Source organism: Raphanus sativus, chromosome 5, assembly GCF_000801105.2.
Source record: "Raphanus sativus cultivar WK10039 chromosome 5, ASM80110v3, whole genome shotgun sequence".
In the NCBI taxonomy this organism is placed as follows: Eukaryota; Viridiplantae; Streptophyta; class Magnoliopsida; order Brassicales; family Brassicaceae; genus Raphanus; species Raphanus sativus.
In genome coordinates, this window is record NC_079515.1 from 9,626,751 (window position 1) to 9,639,084 (window position 12,334).

Genomic DNA, 12,334 nt, shown 5'->3' on the forward strand with positions numbered 1-12,334 from the left:
CTGTAGATTTTTAAAGCACTTTTTTACTCTAGAAATAAAACTTTCCACAATTTTTCTTTTTTGATTTTTCAAAGATATTTTTGCTGTACTTTTTAAAAAGAAAAAATTCATGATTGGTTTACATATATGACTCTAAGCTAAATTTTGGTTTTTTTAGAGCATTTACGTCCACAACCGATCACCCTTTCTATTGGGGTTGTCCGGTCTGGAAATATATGCAATTAATTAATTTTGCTAACATTTTAGATTTTAGTATATGTAAATGTACCAAAGTCTTCTTGAATTTGTCTCTCTTTTCGACAGTTTAATTAACATTATAAAGCTTCTACATTTACATTTACCGTATTTTATTAACCTCGTCTTGTTTCCACAAAAATGTTAATATCCTATATATATGTTGGAAGAGTATTCATCTCCTGTATATAAAACAATATTGCAATTTGCAATCATCTACTATATAAGATGTTACCGAGCACTAGACTAGATAGATCAAATCATTACTTTGCGGTGGTACACGAAGATATGCATGTGTGTGTCGAATTTTTAAGGGAACCGATAATTTTTGGAGACATAATACATTGAGAATTTATGGTGGAATCGGGTCAAACCAATTATAGCGTGAGTTTAGTGAACCGTTGACGAAGGCGGGTTAGCCCTTGCGGTGATTTGACAGTTGAACTTTTGAACATTCCAAGATTAATTAATCTCTCCACCATTAAATTTGATGTGTCTAATCACAAATTACTGAACTTATATAATAATGTTGGGTAATGTTACACAATATAGTATAGCTGATGAGTATCCTTCGTGGGTTACGTAGGCAGTCTAATATGAAACTGAACTTGGTTTAGGTTTAGCATCGATCATAAGCTGATATAAGTAGATGAAAACCCATTGTGATCACTTTCTTGGAGCATTTCTTACGATCCCAGATTTGAGAGAAGATGAAGGATAGAAAGACTTGCGGATCTGAAAAACATTCCATGCTGTTCCAGCCGCGTGGCCCGCAGTTGCTAGTACGTCTCCCGTCGCCTCCCCTGCGTTCTCTCCAAACCTGCTTTGCCAAACGTGATTATCAGTTTATTATCACCTCAACGTACCTTTAATGTGTATGATCACTGTTGATATGTCATGAACCCATGTTATACATGAATGAACCTCAAAAAGTTACCTCTCACTGACCATTCTGGTAGCAGCCCTGGATGTAGCAGAAAGAGCTTGTCTCTCTGCGGCTTCTGCTGCATCTAGTATTTTATCTATTGGATCGAGCCAAACAGTATTTACATTTCATTAAGCTTTCACCCTATCACATATATTTGTTCTGAGTTTTGACCCCAGAAAATCATTATATTTATATATAGATATAGTTATTCTCATCTCTCTGTAACTTACTAAGGGCATCAAGTGAAGCCAAGAGAACCTCCCCTGGAACCATGGAGAAGAAAGCTTTCCCTGGTTTCGACTTCATCACAGGAACCATCACAGAGCCGCTCACAACTCCAGCACCATTCAACATCGTCTTGCTCAGCTGCTCTGTTGCCATTGAAAGCTTCCTCACTCTAAATATATTACATCGATCCAACAAAGCATCCAAGATATCAATAGACTCAAGAACGAAAAATTGATGTCTCTAATATTTGTTTCGGTTTGCCTTGGTGTTTAAATTTAAACTAGATCATAACCCGTCCGACTGGACGAGTTTTTATTTCTATGATATATATAAACATTTCAAAAATTACAATCTAATGGTTCCACTTTTACTAATTAAGAAAACTATTTAATCATTGTATTGTAACAGGGGCGTCGGTGAAATATTGTGAGTCGTAAACATTTTAGTAATAGTTTTACAAAGTTGTATACCTTAAATAATTTATTCATATTTTTAGTTAATTTATATATCAACATATTTCTTTTTTGTTTATTTTTTTGAAAATTATTTATTTTACAGTAGTTTTTTATGAATTATTATTAATTTTATGATATTTTGTTTTCTTGAAAATTTTATGTAGCAAATTAATATATATGATATATTAGAATTTATGTTTTTATTTCCACCGCAAAGAAACAACAACCATAAATTGTAACAAAATATTGTAGTTCACTTTATTTTATATAAAATTAATATGTCAATTATTTAAAGAATTGGGTCAGATTATTTTATATAAAACCGAATAAAAATCTAAATTGGAATGTTAGATTTGTAGAGAATCACAGTTGATTAGTTTTTTACATGTAATTATTTCTTAAAAATTATGATTTCAAATCAATTAAGCAAAACTGAATATATTCCTTTTGCAGATCCGAAAACATATATATTAATAAATTAATTGATTTATATTTCTTTATCATTATAGTTAATTAATTTTAATATTTGATTTTAAATGAAGTGGTAAAATCTGAAAATAAGAAAGAAATACAAAAAGAAGTAATTAATTTATTATAAATGTAAAACTAAATGTACAAATAAAAGAAAATATTTAATTTACTATCCATGTTTCCAAACAATCTTCATTTAATTTACTATCTTTGTTTCCAAACATTTCAATTTTGTACTTCAGTTTTAATAGTATATATTTATATTTACACTAATTGTATACTTTTACTATTTTCAAAATATATCCACATAATCTTAATAACAAAATTTTGTATTATTTATAAAGTGTAAAACGCCATAAGTAAAGTAAAAGGTTGCATAAATATTTATAGAAAAGGATGTTTTTTTTTGGGCAACAGAAAAAGATGTTTTTATATTTCAAGAATATGATGTTTTTTCCTCATGTAAGGAAACGCAAACGCAGAAACTAAATTTGAAAACAACCTATATTTTAACCAGAATAAACTTAAGATTTTTTTTTTTTTTTGTCAAAAGAGTGAATACCGCTGAAGGTTTGTGTTGATTCCATTTTTCCTCTCGGTACTGCTGGAGTTTCCACTGTTGTAACCTCCATTTCTCTGAGAGGCACCACTCTTCTCCTGATCAGCCTTTGTAATCATTACTTCACCTCCCTTGTGAACCTGTTCAATAAAACTCGCAAGTCATGACCATATTAATCGTATATATACACACTAACTAATGAAGATAAGAATCTCTCATTAACATCAAGATAATTCATGCATGCTTTCTAATTATAAGACAAGATCATTTGGGTTCATATCACACCCACAATCTTCTAATACTCCTTCCGTTTATTTGTTTCAGGATGTTCTAAATTAAAAAGAAAAGTTATACATCTTTTCCCTTACTACATAAACCATTTAGTCACACTATTTGAATTTTGACTAGCTAGTTGACATATTTGAATCTAATCACAACAATGTTTACATAACGCAAAAGGTCACAAAATCTGAAACAAAGTCAAGTTTGGCATATAAACTTATAAAACATCACATAAAAAGGGGAAGGAGTATATAAGAGTGTGATAAACACCTGGTTGGTGTAAGCATTGCTGCAACTGAAGAGTCCTCTAATGATATGTCCTGTTCCTCCAGCAATCGCCTTAGCAACAACGTTGTTATAATCTTCAATCCTCGGAGCAAACTCTTTCCAGTCGATTCCATTGTCAACTTTACTCGAAGCCGAGTACGAGAAACAAGAGTTCTCCTTCAAGAACTCGTCAAGCAACTTCAAGCTGTTCACTACGGCTACATCTCTGTCGTCGCCGGAGAAAGTGACCCCGTAGCTAAGTGGATCACCGTCTTTAACCGGAAGTGTGAAGAGGTAGTCACGTGCGTCGAGTTTCACAACCGGCTCGTCTTTAATCACTGGCCACTGAAGGTCATGTCCGATTCTGACGATCATAGCAAGAGTCACGCCGTTGTCTGAGACTTTGACGAGCTTGAAGTCACCTGAGGCGAGCTCCACAGCTTCGGATTCGTCGATGAGATGGACTCTACATCTTGGAATTTGTAATAGAATCTCTTCAGCTCTCACGGTTTGGTGTTGAGGTTGAGGTGGAGTTTTTCGAGTGGTGTCTCGTTCTTGGTTTCTTGTTCTTGAAGATTTTGATGGTCCGAAACATCCCATTTTTCTTGTCTGTCTTGTTTTCTGTTTGTTCTTCTAGTTAACAGTGACGTTCTCTTTAAGAGGTTTTGTAATCTTGAAACAGATGATAGAAGATTAATTTGTTGGGAATATTTAAACTTTAGTTTCATATCTTCTTTCGAGTGAGTGAATATATTCTTGCTTCCACAGCTTTCCTCACTTTCGGTGGATATGGGAACAATATTTTACGACGTAATACACACTGTACACGTACATTACACGTATACACACAAATACACTGTACACGTACATTACATTATGGTAAGTTATGCTTCTACGTGTTACACAACTATGGTCAGTGTCTTAAAGATTGGTGGTCATTGGAGCTTCGTAGCAGCTTATGATTATGTCTTGATCTTAAAAAAGAATTTGATTAGTTGTTTTTGTGCAAGAGTTTTGGATACATGCGAACGTTCATTTTATTTGTAGAGTTGTAGCTTTTAGAACAAGACAACAATGACCAGTGTGAACCTCAGCATCAAGACGGTGATGACCAATGTGGGAACCTCAGCATCGTGGTCCTTAGCAAGAAGCCGACTCTACTAAATTGACAACTTTGGCACTTTTCGTATAAAAGCCCAGAAGTTAGTTAATGTTTATCCGAATGTGACATCATGTCTTACTTTTCAACCACCAGAGAGAATAGAATACTTTACAGACTTGCATTTTCATAGGACATTTTAAAAGAGAGTTTAAACCAATAGACACTAATGGAGAAAAAGTAGAAGGTGAAATATTAGAGTTTGAATCTGATTCCACATTGCTTGGTTAAAGAACTGTTAGGCTGACTCACAAGGATCAATACCCTAACATTTTCTACCAATAATCAATAATGGTAAAAGATAATTAGAAAACACAAAACAAGGTAAGAATAATTATGAAGAGAAAAATAGCATAACAATGACAAGTCAGTTCACTTAGACAATTCTCTTAAAACTATGATCTATATATTACACAGATGTGAAATAATTTTCCATTTACTTCCAATAATCTACCCTCAGCTTGATCGCTGATGAAGTTTCTCTCAAGGGTCTAATGATTTTCAAAAGAATTTTTGGAGTCTTTGTTGTGTAGAAACTAGCTTGTACTCCTCATCAAAAACGCTACCACGCATCCTAAAACAGCACCTGCTGCAACCTGTAATATTCAAATCTCATAACTTAGCTATATCATCTTTAACAAACAGACCTCGGGTCGATACAATTGGATTCTAACATTTTCTATGATACAAGTCATTAAAGGAGACAACCCAATGTTAACCAGTTCGAGTGACTCAGACAGTATAGCTTGATACTTTCTGAAGAACAGAACAGTTGTGTAAGAAAAGAAGGCACCAAATATTAGAACCCTGCATAGACAAACCTGGATAGGAGTGTGGCCGAGCAGTTCACGCAAGGGTTTAACTGTGGATAACGGATGCTCCGACGGAAACTCGCAAACAATTTGATTCAGTAGCTGAAAATTCCCATTCATATTCATATGCAAGCAAACAAAAGGAAGGTTTTGGGTTTAGAAAGCATGGCAAAAATCCTACTGGAGAACTTTAATAAGTTTTTCTAAGGCCTTACCTCAGCTTGGCGACCAGCATGAAGCCTGACCCCAGAGGCATCATACATTACCTGCAACCCATTTCACAAACAAATACCAAAGATGGATTGTAAGACTGAGTAATCAAAATGCAAGATTGGTTTGGTTTTGATCAGCAAAGATGCTGTTGGCAAGTAAAAGAAGTACAATTGAGTAATCAAAATGTATGATTAAAAAAACTGAATTGCTAGTTGAACAAAATTTCCTCTTTTTTTTTTCCTACACTGAATAAAAGAAGCGGTTCGAAAGTTTCAGAATCTAGTAGCCAAAGAAGACACTTTTAATGCCAAGGAATGACACAAGGAGAACACACTGTAGGAGACAAATGATGGTAGAAACTAGAAGAGAGAAGAAGAAGAAAAACTCACAACGCATGCTAAGACAAGTGCGATAGCAAAAGCGGGTGATCCAGCACCTTCTTCAAGGCCAATGGCAAGAGCTAAGGCAGTGACAGTAGCAGAGTGAGAGGAAGGCATTCCACCAGAACTAATCATCTTTTTAGAGTCCCATCTCTTTTCTTTGTACCTGAACATTCTAGCACAGACACACACCACCTAAACAACTGAGAATCTACTAAATGAAAAATCACACGTCTTTATATTCTCTATCACAAGACTCCCTTTTGTCTCTGTAAAGACCTAAGTATCTTAACTAGTTGCAAAGAAGCAAACTTTCAAGTTGTGGAACCAACCCATAAGCAAAAAGTTGTAAACTTTCAAACAAACCAATCGTAAACAAAAAGTTGCATCTCCAACCCAACTCCATTTTTAACTCCAAAATGAAGTAAAAGTGATTATGAATTAACATATGCTCCAACCCAATTCCATATTTCACTCCATTTTGAAGTTTACTCTAATCTATTTTTTGTTTGTTCATGACTCCATTATTGAGTGAAAAATGGAGTAGGGTTGGAGCAATTTTACTCTATATTCACTTTTAGTCCATTTTGGAGGAAAAAATGAAGTTTTACATTGTAGATGCTCTAACAGTGAGAAAGTTGGCAACTTGGGAGCAAATAGTCATTCTTAACATAGAGAGGAGTAAAATAAAAGGCAAAATTAGCAGATCGAGGAGTGAAAGTTATGTGACGGACCAATTAGTGAAGACTTTGAGGAACTGAGCGAGGGCGAATGCAAGAAAAGCGGAGATGATCGGAAGGTTGTGAGGAAACGGGTTCTGCGACGGAGGAGATCCGTACAATCCCCTGTTTCCGCCGGCGTCCGCCACTGTCATCACCTCGTCCATTACGCCCCCCGATCTCTCTCTCTCTCTCTCTCTGCTTCGATTAATCAGAGAATTGCGAAAAGAATCAAACGTCGACGAAAGAGCTCTGATTTTTTTCCGAGATGCACACACGATTTGATTTTTTTTTTAATCTTTTTTAGGTAAAAGCTTTCTTCATATTTCTTCTGCGTTATTCCGAAGGAACGAATTGTTTGTTGTACATTACTTATATGTTTTGGACTTTATTTTTTTCCTGACTGTAATTCATTTCAATTACAAATTTTAGTTTTACTATCTTAATAAAATATAATCTTAAAACAATTTTATCATACATATTATGATGGGTATATTTTCTGTTTAACATTTTTTTTTAGAAATTTATTTTCTATATTTATGTTATGCAAAAGCGATATATATATTTTATTTTATTTTTAAATAAATAAAATAATAGTTGAACTAAACATATATCAATAGGGTCATGTTCTTAATTTAATTGAATACTAAATTTCGATCCGTTCTTTGTATATTTTTTGTCTAAATTTCTTTTTGAGAAATTTAATTTTATATTTGTTTTTTTGTAACCATATTATATTTAATATTAATTTAATTTAATACAATTTTTGTAACTATATTAAATATGTAATATTGCATAATTATACACTTATATGAATATTAATTTCTATTAAAAACCAACTTATAAAAGTTATATGTTATTAATTTATGAAAATGCAACATCAGTATTTATATTTTGAAACATCACATGTATTCATTCCTAAATAATAATATGATCGAACATTGTATTTGAAAACATGTATATTTACTTTGGATTTGTACAAAGGCCTCGTACTTATACCCATTTATTAAAATTGAGTTTGTACAAACTGCATATAACTTATAGACCTTGTAGAGCTATTTATTACATATATTCATTCATATATTGTAACCGTCACCATGTACAGTGAAACCTCTATAAATTAATAATGATGGAACTACACCAAAATTATAATTTTTTATTAATTTATAAAGATATTATCGAGATACTAATTGAAACAAAAAATTAATTTGGGACTATAAAAATATATTAATTTATAGAGATTTTTAGTGTATATTAATTTATCGATTATTAATTTATAGAGGTTCTACTGTATTCGGAGTAGTGGGGTGGGTTCCGTTTATTGCGGAATAAAATCTTGCTACCACTCGTAAGATGTTGGCAGCGTTTCATAATAATCATTTAAACCGGTACAAATCGTTTCAAACCGCTCTAAACCTCTTAAAACCAAAAGCTGGTTCATGGCTATTAAAACGGATATGAGCAAGGGTTATGATAGAGTGGAATAGATTTTTATTCAAGAGGTACTATCAAAAATGGGATTTGACCATCATTGGATCAAACTGATTATGGAATGCATCTCCTCGATTCAATATAAAATCCTGCTGAATGGTCAGCCGAAAGGACACATTGTTCCACAAAGAGGTCTTCGCCAGGGAAATCCATTATCACCGTATTTGTTTATCTTGTGTACGGAGGCTTTGATCGCTAATATTAAAAAAACGGAGCGGACTAAAATATGAATACATTTAGTGTATAAAATAAATATTATTTTTAAAACTGTTAACTTTAAAACTATGTTCAAATCAGATTGTATAAGTATAAAATGCTTTACATATTTTAGTCTCATTTTGTTGATATAACTTTAAAGTATAAGTATAAATTTAAAACTCTAATGCATATTTGTTGATATTATAGTATTTTAGATCACTGTACATGCGATTAATAATATTTACTTTGTTTCTGTTGCTTTCAAAATTCATTGTATAGCTTTCTAACATTCAGGAAAATAATATCCAATTATTAAAAATTTGGTGAAAAGCAACGAAGATTAATAAAAAGGTCAAAAAATCAGTTTACTTAAAAGGCTAAAATATTTTTGCATATGTATTCATCTTGCTTATTTAAAGATAATCTAAAAACAATGAATGCAGAAATTGGAATATTTTTATATGTTTGATAAATATTTTTTTAAATAAAACACCAAAATAGTTTCAAAAGTACTAAAACATATATTATTGTACAAAAATCCGGCGCGTAGGTTGCAATGACTGTGATCATATGTGACACTAGATGGTTTAATAAAACGGGAAATTATTATAACATTAACGGTATGACCAGAATATTATTGCATGGTTTTATCATCCAATGACCTTTTGTTATGACACTATTTTGGCATATTCACAAACGGTTATATGATTTAATATGACATGATATCAGAATGTTTATAATGGGATGATGTTTATATATTCAGATCAATGAAAATCATAACATTTACTAGGGGTGGGCGTTCGGGTATCCGTTCGGGTTCGGATCGGGTATTTCGGATTTTCGGGTATTTTAGTATAGGGATATAAAACCTGTTCGGGTATTTCTGTACTTCGGGTCGGGTTCGGGTATTTTTAGTTCGGGTTCGGTTATTTTGGATCGGGTTCGGATATTTAGATTTTAGAAGAAATAAAAATAAAATTTTCAATTTTTTAAGTTTCTTGTATTTAAAAATATAGATTTCATTTAACTGATATTTCTATTTTTTATAGATTGAATGATTAATAGATTTGGATATAATATTTCAAAAATAAAAATATTAATTTGGCTATTGTTTTTAAACTTTGGATGTAACTTTTGTTAATACATGAAACAAAAAAAATTTGACATGCATTTTAAATGAATATCAAATTATTTTCTTCATAATTATATATATACTATATGATCTTAAAGTATGTGTAACATCAATTTAAATATTTTAAATAAAATGAGAGATGTAAACTAGAAAAATAAAGGTAAATATACATATGTTCGGTTATCTTCGGATATCCATTCGGGTTCGGGTATTACCCGTTCGGGTTCGGATATCCAGTCTCTCCTAACTTAATATCCATTCGGGTATTTTGCTACTTCGGTTCGGATTTCGGTTCGGATTTTTCGGATCGGATTCGGGTGCCACTTCGGATATCGGGTAAAGTGCCCACCCTTAACATTTACAATCATTCAGTTAATTGTCATTGCAGGTTGCCATATAAATCATCATAGGGCTGACATATATCTACTAAATATTTGAGCGAACAAAACCTTGCGCAGAAGATAGAAGAAAGGACAATGGCGTGGAAGAAAGAGTTTGAGAAAAGTGATCAGATCAGAGAAGAATTGAAAGTTCAAGGGATAACATTTTAGAGGTTATTGGCGAAGATCTGTGGAGGCCATGCTTCCCCTCTCAGGCTGATTCCAGCGATGGAGATAAGTAAAATTCCTTAAAGCCAACCCTTTATTCTTCCTTCTAGCCTTTTGTTTAAGGCTGTTTCCTTATAACTCTTGTTTTGTTTTGAGCTGTCCCGATGACTCCTAATAGACACTTGTTGCTGTTTTTTTTCTGGTCTGTATCTTAAAGATTCACAGTGACGATTATATCAGTTCAACAGTATTTTATTTTGGATATTAAATATGGTCTAAGATTGGAACCATAATTCATGAAAGCAAAGGCAAAAAAACTCTTAGTGAAATTTTTTTTTTATTATAGCAACTGTAACAACATTTCTCAAGTTTTCTTTACAGTAAAAGAAACAAAGGATCTCCTACAACTAACTATTCATAATGCTGTTTAGAACTATCTAAACTAAGAGAAGCAAACAAAATCAATCTTCGATCACATTTGGAAATATGGATTGGTTCTTCCTGACAAAGGCACTGTACATGGCGACTGCATTGGAGAAAACTGCAACGACTATCACGAAAACAGATTTGGTCTTGTCCATCTTTGTTGCTTGGTTATGCCGATCCCTGAAACAAACACAAGAGAGATAACACTCAGATAATGATGATCTATCAGGTGTTTTATGAAGCAATAGGGACGGACTCTTACTTTAAGATGACAGCAGCAGGGAATATGAAACCGATGCAGAGAGAAGCTGTAGCTCCAGTGACTTGGAAAGCAACCCAGATGTTGGGAATGAAGTTTGCACCAACAAAGATTACAGCAATGAGAGCCGCAGTGATGGAGGCAAACCTCAGGTTAGAGGTGGTAAGTGATGGAGCGGTAGGGAAGAAGAGACCGTCCACGTTAACCCGCAAAGGATAGAAGATAATAGGGAAGACAAGTAGGAGATGAGATGCATAGCTGAGTCTGACTGCTTTACTGAGAACCGAACCAAAAGGGATGTTAAGATCGGCATCAAAATTTCTCAGAACGTCACCACGAGTAGATTCACCAAACAAGAGGTATCCGAACAAGCTTGTCATTATGTAAACAGAGGAGGAGATGATGAGAGCTGATCGCACAACGGGTTTGATCTGAGTGGGGTCTTGAAGCTCGTTCTGTATATTATGGACTGTAAAACATATTCCAAACATGAGTTCTTGTTTAAAATGTAAGGCTTAGCGGGAGAGAAAGAAGCTCGTTTGTACCGTTAGGATGACAAATGAATGCGCTGACAAGGACAGGAACAACGGTGAAGAGTTTCCAGAAGGATGACAAGTCAGTGAGACTTGGGAACAGTTTTGGCTTCATCAAACCACCTCTGAAAAACTTTGTAACCACGATTCCTCCAGTGATGAAAAGAAATACAAGCGCTAGAACAAGTGATAAGGCAGATGTGTATCTCAAATCATCTGCAGATAAACAGAGTTGCACTACTAGTCATGAAGCAAAAGCAAACACATTGTTGATGAACATATATAGATAGATACTAACCAATGCGCTTGAAGGCTGTGAATGGAGCAAGGGCGCATAGAGTTGTAAAGAGAAGAACAATAGTTCTCTGGTCCCACCAGGTTTCTCCACACCAATCTTTAAGCATAACGTGCAAAACATCACCTTGATCAAGCCAAAACAAGAGAGGTTAACAACCAATGCAAAGATGAAAGCAGAGATGAAAGTAAGAGAGTACCGATGATGATCATGTAAACGATTAAAACACCAATGTTGCTAACAAGAACAGTGACTTGCAACGCAATCCTTCCAGGTCTACCGAAAGAGTCTTCCATCAAAGCACCGTACGATCCGATTCCTCCGCTAAACCTAAGCAAGAACTCGATCGTCGTGTCGGTCAAGAAAGCCTTGAGAATGATCATCACGATTCCGGGAACGATTCCGAGGATCTTCATCGTCGCGGGCAGAGCCATGATTCCAGCACCGATGATCGTTGTTGTGAGGTTGAAGACGGCTCCGTTGAAAGAAGCTCCGTTGTTGGACTCTTCGCTTTCTGATTCCTGCACCAGTCGCTCGTTAAGCTCGTTCGGGACTTCATCTTCTTGACTCGACATTGCGAGGGAGGTTAGAGACACTGGACAAGAATCACAGAGATTAGCGATGATGGTGTTAAGTAAGATACATGAGCAGCAATCGAAACTACCTTTCTGGAAACGTTGGAGATGATTGAAAAGAAGATGCAGAGAGAGAGAGAATGGAAGTTATAGTTTCGCGCGACTGATTG

The 12,334-nt window shown here is 34.2% G+C and overlaps 3 protein-coding genes across 3 annotated transcripts; all 3 read right to left on the bottom strand.

The window, feature by feature from the left end:
• Window positions 1-694: 694 nt before the first annotated feature.
• LOC108857601 (senescence/dehydration-associated protein At4g35985, chloroplastic-like) lies at window positions 695-4,147 on the bottom strand. The gene is made up of 5 exons (XM_018631604.2): window positions 3,428-4,147; window positions 2,879-3,015; window positions 1,393-1,559; window positions 1,172-1,256; window positions 695-1,054 (listed from the first exon to the last, which is right to left on the bottom strand). The coding sequence occupies exons 1-5, from the start codon at window positions 4,022-4,024 to the stop codon at window positions 901-903; spliced, it is 1,140 nt and encodes a 379-aa protein (XP_018487106.1). The 5' UTR covers window positions 4,025-4,147; the 3' UTR covers window positions 695-900.
• Window positions 4,148-4,894: 747 nt separating this feature from the next.
• On the bottom strand, window positions 4,895-7,044 carry LOC108857820 (uncharacterized). The gene is made up of 5 exons (XM_018631837.2): window positions 6,723-7,044; window positions 5,998-6,154; window positions 5,611-5,661; window positions 5,405-5,497; window positions 4,895-5,179 (listed from the first exon to the last, which is right to left on the bottom strand). Exons 1-5 carry the CDS (start codon window positions 6,872-6,874, stop codon window positions 5,120-5,122), a joined length of 513 nt encoding a protein of 170 aa, XP_018487339.1. The 5' UTR covers window positions 6,875-7,044; the 3' UTR covers window positions 4,895-5,119.
• A 3,336-nt stretch (window positions 7,045-10,380) lies between these two features.
• Window positions 10,381-12,283, bottom strand: LOC108859855 (amino acid transporter AVT6B). Its single transcript, XM_057010384.1, has 5 exons — window positions 11,789-12,283; window positions 11,593-11,715; window positions 11,307-11,510; window positions 10,765-11,230; window positions 10,381-10,682 (listed from the first exon to the last, which is right to left on the bottom strand). The coding sequence occupies exons 1-5, from the start codon at window positions 12,162-12,164 to the stop codon at window positions 10,538-10,540; spliced, it is 1,314 nt and encodes a 437-aa protein (XP_056866364.1). The 5' UTR covers window positions 12,165-12,283; the 3' UTR covers window positions 10,381-10,537.
• Between the last annotated feature and the right edge of the window lie 51 nt (window positions 12,284-12,334).

What these genes read in the sequence shown, in the direction of transcription:
- LOC108857601 (XM_018631604.2), bottom strand. Translation starts at nt 4,024, where the DNA reads ATGGGATGTTTCGGACCATCAAAATCTTCAAGAACAAGAAACCAAGAA. An exon ending in GCAATGCTTACACCAACCAG is followed by an intron (nt 3,016 to 3,427) that starts GTGTTTATCACA and finishes TTTATTGAACAG; the next exon opens with GTTCACAAGGGAGGTGAAGT. An exon ending in ACCAGAATGGTCAGTGAGAG is followed by an intron (nt 1,055 to 1,171) that starts GTAACTTTTTGA and finishes TTGGCAAAGCAG; the next exon opens with GTTTGGAGAGAACGCAGGGG.
- LOC108857820 (XM_018631837.2), bottom strand. Translation starts at nt 6,874, where the DNA reads ATGGACGAGGTGATGACAGTGGCGGACGCCGGCGGAAACAGGGGATTG. An exon ending in CACTTGTCTTAGCATGCGTT is followed by an intron (nt 5,662 to 5,997) that starts GTGAGTTTTTCT and finishes AATGGGTTGCAG; the next exon opens with GTAATGTATGATGCCTCTGG. An exon ending in ATGCTGGTCGCCAAGCTGAG is followed by an intron (nt 5,498 to 5,610) that starts GTAAGGCCTTAG and finishes GGGAATTTTCAG; the next exon opens with CTACTGAATCAAATTGTTTG.
- LOC108859855 (XM_057010384.1), bottom strand. Translation starts at nt 12,164, where the DNA reads ATGTCGAGTCAAGAAGATGAAGTCCCGAACGAGCTTAACGAGCGACTG. An exon ending in CACAGCCTTCAAGCGCATTG is followed by an intron (nt 11,511 to 11,592) that starts GTTAGTATCTAT and finishes GTTTATCTGCAG; the next exon opens with ATGATTTGAGATACACATCT. An exon ending in CCTGCTGCTGTCATCTTAAA is followed by an intron (nt 10,683 to 10,764) that starts GTAAGAGTCCGT and finishes TGTTTGTTTCAG; the next exon opens with GGATCGGCATAACCAAGCAA.